Source organism: Chelonoidis abingdonii, chromosome 25, assembly GCF_003597395.2.
Source record: "Chelonoidis abingdonii isolate Lonesome George chromosome 25, CheloAbing_2.0, whole genome shotgun sequence".
NCBI lineage: Eukaryota > Metazoa > Chordata > Testudines > Testudinidae > Chelonoidis > Chelonoidis abingdonii.
Genome location: NC_133793.1, coordinates 12,163,930 through 12,171,739, shown reverse-complemented (window position 1 = coordinate 12,171,739; position 7,810 = coordinate 12,163,930). Strand labels below are relative to the sequence as shown.

At 52.6% G+C, this 7,810-nt stretch overlaps 1 protein-coding gene across 1 annotated transcript; it reads left to right on the top strand.

Moving 5' to 3' along the window:
* Positions 1 to 3,176: 3,176 nt before the first annotated feature.
* Positions 3,177 to 6,911, top strand: LOC116837995 (ras-related protein Rab-39B-like). The gene is made up of 2 exons (XM_032802948.2): positions 3,177 to 3,391; positions 6,479 to 6,911. Exons 1-2 carry the CDS (start codon positions 3,177 to 3,179, stop codon positions 6,909 to 6,911), a joined length of 648 nt encoding a protein of 215 aa, XP_032658839.1.
* The last annotated feature ends 899 nt before the right edge of the window (positions 6,912 to 7,810 follow it).

The following is a 7,810-nucleotide window of genomic DNA, read 5'->3' as shown; positions in this document are numbered from 1 at the left end:
GCACCCCCCACATCCTCAGCCCCCCACACATCCCATGCACCCTGCACATCCTCACCCCCACCCTGAGCACCAAACGGGAGCTCCTGCACCCCCACTCACGTTCCCACCTGCACCTCTCACACCAAATGGGAGCTGACTAGGTAAGTGCCCCCACACCCAAACCTCCTGCCCTAACCCTGAGCCCCCTCCCCCATTCTAGCTCCTGGCTGGACCCTTCACCCCCAGCCCTGTGCTCGGTCCACTCCCACCCTCAGCTCAGTGCAGAGAGAGGAAGAGAATGGGCCAGAACCAGGGAGAAGGTAGGTACCCACTGCATGTGGGCAGGGCCAGGACCCCAGACCGACAGCGGGCTGAGCGGGTCCGGCAGCCGGGATGCCAGCTGGCAGGAGCTGGTGGATAGAACCCCTGGGCGGCAGTGGGCTGAGCTGCTCAGCCCGCTGCTGGTCTGGGATTCTGGCTGCCAGACCCTTCCCAGCTGGGGTCCCGGCTGCAGGCCCCACTCAGCCCACTGCCGGCCTAGGTGAACAGAACCCCAGACCAGCAGCGGGCCGGCGGCATAAGACCAACATTTTAATTTAATTTTAAATGAAGCTTCTTAAATATTTTGAAAACCTTATTTATTTTACAATACAACACTAGTTTAGTTATATAATATATAGACTTGTAGAGAGAGAGCATCTAAAAAACATTAAAATATATTATCGGCACACGAAACCTTAAATTAGAGTGAACAAATGAGGAGTAGGGACAGCATTTCTGAAAGGTTGCGATCCCTGCTCTAGAATCAAAGGGTACGTCCAGACTACCCGCTGGATTGGCGGGTAGCGATCGATTTATCAGGAATCGATATATCATGTCTCGTTCTTGATCCCCGAACGCGCTCCCGTTGACTCTGGAACTCCACCAGGGCGAGCGGCGGTAGCGGAGTCGACAGGGGGAGCCGTGGCCGTTGATCCCGCGCCGGGAGGACGGGAGGTAAGGCAGAATAAGATATGTCGACTTCAGCGATGTTATTCCCGTAGCTGAAGTTGCGTTTCTTACATCAACCCCCACCCCCCTGTGTACACCAGGCCAAACTGGGCAGGATTTACCTAATCTAGTCTCTTCAAATTCTCACAGTGCTCTCATCACGAGCCTCAGAGGGTCCCTTTCCCAAATCCCACCCCCTTTGGGGTGGAACTTCTGTGGAGCCACATGGGGACAAATGGTGCTTCCTCCTCACCCTGTCAGCTGCCACAGCAGGAGGTGATGTAACAGGGGAGTTTAACCAACAGACCATTTTTGATTCGGTTTGTAGAACATCTTGCTCCTTGGTGGATTGGCAGCTGCAGGAATTGAACCTATGGACGCTGCATCTTAACTCATGAGCTGCTACTGCCTGAGCTAAAAGGCTCTGTTCTGTTAAACTTATAAGAGAGGCATCAACCTGTACATGTGTGGGCCAGACACCACTGGCAGGAGAGGGAATAGCGCCACCACATGGTGTAGGTGTGGGTTAGGTCTGCTTGACACCAGTGAGGCAGTAAGGAAGAGTCTGTCACTGCAGCCTGGACTGACGTTTTGAAATCTTTGGGTGAACCCGGGCTCAGAGTCAAGTGACGCTGGGAGCTGATTGTATTGATTCAAATACAAGTATTATGCAGGCCCAATCAGCCACCCAGGCATCAAGCATGTCTTGCATTACTTCACGCCCAGTTGCAATATCAACGCTTGGTCTTTGGCGTCAGAGTGCACAAGGCATGAATGAACACAACACAACACAATACATGCCCTGTCGTGTCTTGTTGCTTAAACATTCTCCCAAGGGAAACCAGTGGCTCTGACAACAGATCTCTGCTTATCCCAGAGGCTCGGCTCATGCCCAGCTTGGCTGCAGCTGGGCGGGGAAGGAACTGCCTTTAAAAGTGAATCCTATTAAGTGAATGTAAAAGTCTTTTAAATCTTCTTTATAATAGCATACTAAATTGTAGTCCATCTCTAGGGCCTTCCAGCCAAAGAGCTCAAAACCTTTAAATTTGGACTCAGGGTTTGTCTATAATCTGGAATGAAGTAAGGTGTGGATTTAAGCCAGATTAACTATTCCTGATTAATCCTGTGTGTGGACACTGTTATTCTGGAATAAGTGTGTCTACACACAGGGACATGTGTAGGTTTTAGGGGGGCCCAGGGCAATATCTGACACAGAGCTTTCCCACCCTTCCCCAGGAGGCCAAGGTGGTGGTGATTAGCCAGCGAATCCACCCTGCACTCACTTCACAGAGACAGTGCCTGTCCCATGGGGCCAGGCCCAGCTCCCTGTTCTGGGTGTTGTGACCTGAGACACAGGACCACAGCACTGCCCAGGTTTGGCCCAGCCACCACTTCACCATGGCTGGGCCAAATTTGAGAGAGTGGTGTAGGACCTGGGGCACAGCGTTACTCAGCATCCCAGTGGCTGGGCCAAGCTGAAGTGGCACTCACACGCCATTGCACCCAGTCACAGTGCTGTCCATTCATACTCCATGGGTTTGGAGGCCCTCTTAGATGGGAGATCTGGGACGAACTGCCCCTTTTGCACCCCTCTCTGGGCAGCTGTGTCCACACATAGCGTTAATCAGGAACGGCTCTTCTGGAATAGTTCCCCAGGATGGTAGACAAGCTCTGAGCCTCCCACTGCCCCGTGAGGTCAGTACCATCATCTGTATTTCACAGGAGGGAAAACCAAGGTGCAGTGAACTCGCCCAGAGACAGAAAGTGGCAGGGCCTGGAGCAGAACCCAAAGTCACCTGATGCCCAGACCTGACTAGTTACAAGGCCCCTACACATAATCTTATCTTCTTAATCTAACCTAATGCCAAGGAGATGCTTCCTCATCACTGTTTTGCATCTGTTTTGCTCATTCCTTTCCTCTGACACACAGGACCCAGTGTTATTGAGCGGAGAGATAGTCCTGATGGCCAAATGTAGGAGCAATACATTCTCTCTGCCTTCTCCTTCTATAAACACTGCACACTCAGCGGGAGGGGTGGCAGCTGCCTGCCTGGACATGAGCTAGAGCAGCTCTCAGCTGGAACCATCTCGCTCCACTTCCAGCAAGTCCCAACTGGCAATGCTGTAGTTCACTCTCCGGTCTGCAGACGCTCAGCTCCAGGCTTCTTGCGGCTCACAGGTTGCCTTGTCCCACTGGGATACTCCGGATGGATTCACTCTGGCACTACCAGTTCCGCATTATCATGCTGGGGGATTCGACGGTGGGGAAGTCGTCCCTGCTGAAGTGTTACACCGAGGGCGCCTTCCTCGACTCCATCAACCAGACGGTGGGGGTGGATTTCTACGTCCAGTTTGTGGAGCTGGAGCCCGGGCTCCGAATCAAGCTGCAGTTCTGGGACACAGCTGGACAGGAGCGATTCAGGTGGGTTTGCCAGGGGAGGATTAGACTTACGTGTAAGCGTGTGGACAGGACAGAGCCAGGGCCGATGAAGGGAGCTTGAAAGCTGCAATGGGGATTAATACAGGTGCAGGAAACTCCAGGCTCTAGTGCAGGCTGTTTTCTTGCATCAACAATGCTGAGGAAAGGGGCTTGGTTAATAGGCCTGGAGACCAAAGGCCTTGGAGGGGGAAAATCATGGGCCATGGCTTGGTTAACTTCTCCCATGCTGCCCCTTGCTGTTGTGTCTCTAGCCCAGTGGTCCCCAAATTGGGGGGGTGCGGAGGAACATTCAGGGGGTTGCAGTAGGGCCCGGGCTAGCTCCTCATGGGGGCAGGGAGGGAGCACCACTCAGCCCCCGCTCTGCCCAGGTCCTACCCCCAGCCTCAGCCCCTGACCGCAACTCCATTCCTGGCCCCAGCCCAGGGCCGCCCAGAGGATTCAGGGGGCCTGGGGCAAAGCAGGCAGCGCTCTAAGTCGTTGTCTTCGGGTCTTTCACTCGCCCCACATCTTCAGGGGACCAACTGAAGAGCCCCCTGCCGCCGAAGACCTGGACCGCCACCAGGTGAATGGAAAGGGATTCTCAGCCAGGACTCGCAGGGCCCCTGCGCGGCCCGGGAAAATTGCCCCACTTTCCCCCCCCCACTCTGGGCAGCCCTGCCCCAGCCCCAGCCCCAGCCCCAGCCCCAGCCATGCTCCCAGCCTCGGCCTCCTTATCCCTGTCCATGTCCATCCCCACCCCACCCCACCCGGGGAGCCGCAGCCCTGTTCCCAGCCCGGTTCCTGCGGGGGGACACACTGACAGCGGTAAGAGGGGGCACAACCCTGAAAAGTTTGGGGACCACTGTTCTAGTACGACTTGGAGGGATCCTAGACAGTCTCTCCGACGCTCCATGGCCTCTCTGCTGAGACAGGCAGCAAAGGGGACAGCTGGTGCCGTGCAGGACAGCGGTTTAGTCCATGGGGCATCCTAACCCCTGGGAATGGGACAGAAAGCTCCACCCCCAAGCTCATTTCCCCTGGGCTGGATCCAACTTCATATAAAATGCCTGCAGCTGTGCTCAAGTACTGCTGCGTGGGGCTCTCTAGAGCATTGGGGGAGTTTAAAGGCCTCACTTTAGGGACTCCCTTCCTCCCCAGTTCTTGGTGGACGTGTCATCGCCTTGCTAGGGTATGGCAGGGGAGACTCATTGCCCAGAAGAGAGGTGCAGAGTGGGAGGGAGCGGAGATCCAGCCCTTAATTATTATCAGAGGAATAGAACTGAGAACCACTGCTATACAATGGGGCTTCGCGCCCGGGCTGGGGCACTGTCAGGGGGAGTCACACACTGGGTGCGAAGAACTTCCCAGCTAACACCACTGTGGGGACATACTCAGCCTCCCATGCCCAAGGGCAGGACCTGTGAGATCCATGCTGGAGTGGGGTATGAATGTTACTATTTGAGCCCTTCCCTTCCCCCCTCCATTGGCTTCAATGCGAGCAGGATGCACCCCAGGTTCTGAGGGAGGAAGGCAGGCAGGCAAGGGGTTAGCAACCACCTCCCGGGTGAGAGGGGAGTTCCAGTTCTGTGGCTGAGACTGCCAGGCCAGGGGGAATACAGGCACCAAAGCCTGATTCTCCTTGCTCTGGCTTGACATCAGTGTAACTCCACTGATCCTTCTGATTTACACCAGAGTAAGTTAAAGGAGACCCATGTCCCTAGGGACTGGACTGAGACCAGCTATCCAGTCCAGAACCAAGCCCCTTTAGTCTGGCACCCCAGGTGATCAGGTACAGAGTTTTCTGCTTCCTAAGCTAACAGGGCTAATTATTAACCAGCCACACGCCCGTTGAAAGGAACTGGCTGGGCACACCTGAAGCACCTGGGCCAGCCCCAAGACATGGGAGAAAAAGGGCTTCGGAAGTCTCATTTACGCTCCAGGTTTGGCCAGTTTGTAACCAGTTAGTGACATGGGCAGCAGGTTTCCAGGAATTTCCCAAGAGTGGGAGCATTACCACAGATGGGGCTCAGCTGTTTAATACCTCTGTGTTCGGAGCAGGCAGACACAACACAAAAGTGAAAATGCCTGCGCTGTTGCCACGGCAGGTGAGGTCGGACAGATGGCTGGGCAACAGCGGGAGAGTTTCCCAAAGACCTGTTCTAGTTCGAACCCAGACTGGTTGTAAACATGCTTTGTTCACACCCCACATGGTTAATTCTCTGTCACCAGCAGCATAAGCTAGCACAGTGACTGCAGGAGACTGGCTTGGAGTAACCAGCTCAGCCAGCTCTCAGGCGGACAGGGCATCCCAATATCCATTGCTCTACGTGCTACTGGGCAGGGAGTCCTCAGGACATTCTGCCCCCTGCCAAAGTCCAATGGGATAGCTGCCTGGATTTTCCTAACATGTACTGATATGGGAGCATAAACTGATAGGATCACCAACCAAGCAACTTGCTCAGCTGAGTCACACCTATGATGTGAATCTGGTTGAACATGTACCACAGACACATGATATATTTAGGCATTAAAGCTAGTTAAAATTCCATCAAAACCATTTTGACAAAAAAACAAAAAAAGTTTTCCATGGAAGGCAGGGTTTTGTTTGGGGTTTTTTTATGTTTGTTTGTTTTGACATGAGAAGTAGCTTTCCTCAGAACATTTAGTCAAAAAAAAAAAAAATGATTGTCCCAAACTCAATTTTCATTCAAAATGGCACCCAGCCATCTCACAAAATTTCCATTCTCCTCTCTGGGCTCTCTATACAGACTACCTCTCCCAGGATGCACCATGACCAGGGAGTCTTATGGGACGCATCACTTCTCACTATGACAGAGAAAAATGGTGCATCATGGGAGATGTAGTCTAGTCAGAATAAGGCACCTGAACGACAACTCCCATGAGGCAGTAGAGTGCCATTCTGAATTGAAGTTTTGGTTTTCGATATTCCACCAAAAAGCTGAAATTTTCGGCAGAAAAACATTTTCCAAGCAGTTCCACAGGCAGCCTGTGCAGCCTCTGTGCCATAAAGATCTTAGGAAAGCAATAAGAGAATGCAGAGTCTCATGCCGTTCCCTCCTCGTATCTTAGGTCAGTGACTCGCTCTTACTACCGCAACTCCGCAGGGGCAGTGCTGATGTTTGACCTGACCAACCAAGCATCCTTTGAGAGCATCAAGGAGTGGCATCGGGAGATGACAGAGACAGTGAAACCTTTTCACGTGGTCTTTGTGCTGATTGGGCACAAGAGTGACCTGGTGCCACAGCGCCAGGTTGAGCGAAAGGAGGCCGAGAAGCTTGCTTCTTCGCTGGGGGCAAAGTACATAGAGACATCCGCTAAAAGCAACAGCAACGTGGATGATGCCTTCCAGCTGCTGACCTTGGAGATCTATGAAGCTGTGAAGGGTGGGATGCTGAGCCCAAACAAGGATTGGGATGGGGTGAAAAGCAGACTGCCACCCACAGAGGAGCCCAAAGTACAGAACCTGGGAAAACAAGAGAAGCAGAAGAAGTGCTCGTGCTAGCCAGACATTGTAGACTAAGAAGCCAGAGTGGGCTATCATCACCCACCTTCCCGTATGAGACTTGGCTGCCGGGCAGTACTATATGCAAGGACAGTCACAATAGCCTCTTCTAACAGGCTAGTAGTTCCCGTTAACCTCTCCCATCGAAGGCAACAAACGGAATTGGAACAGGTAATGTTTCCATCCACTCATGTCCAAAGGCTGCGGGATTACACAGCACCCCCTGTGCTTGGAGGAGATTCCAAATAGTAATCCAGTGGTCTAGGCACTGGAAAAGACTGGAATTTACACTTGGATGCTAAGTTAAATACATTTTATTTGTATTTCTGGTTGCCTTTAGCATTAAACGATTAGAACAATAAACATGCCAATGAAAATGGCAAGTGTCCCCCAAGTGGCATAAACAGCGACACTAGATTCAGGAGGTACCTGCAGATTCGGAGGATTTAGAATCTCCATGGACGCTGCATTTTCTACAGACTAAACATTCTTCCAGCCATCCTGGTTGTGAAGCACTTCCCAGCCCTGATGTTCAGCTCGGAGTCTGCAGAGCCACCCAGCAACAGCCTATGAAGCACCCCCACCTTCTCCCATTCTCATCAATGTGGCTCCTCATGTTAAAACCCGCAAGTTAATAGTAAGTGGTGTTTTGCTGCAGGTTGTCCTGCCACCACGTCCCTCTTATGTCACTGGACTTCCCCTTTGCTTGAAAGGACATGGCCTAGGAGCAAGGCTGGAAGTTTCTAATATGAAAACAGTCACTATTTGGGCAAAGCAGCTTCCCTATCAGGCCTAACACTTAGATTTAGCAATCTGGTTCTAGGTCAACAGGACTGGCTATTTCCACAGGCTGTGTTCTTGTGACTACGCTGGATACTGAAATGCCTTCAAGGCAGAAC

Excerpts from the sequence above, each read along its gene's own strand:
- LOC116837995 (XM_032802948.2), top strand. The coding sequence starts at position 3,177 with ATGGATTCACTCTGGCACTACCAGTTCCGCATTATCATGCTGGGGGAT. Across the intron at positions 3,392-6,478 it reads GCTGGACAGGAGCGATTCAG|GTCAGTGACTCGCTCTTACT; the intron begins GTGGGTTTGCCA and ends CTCGTATCTTAG.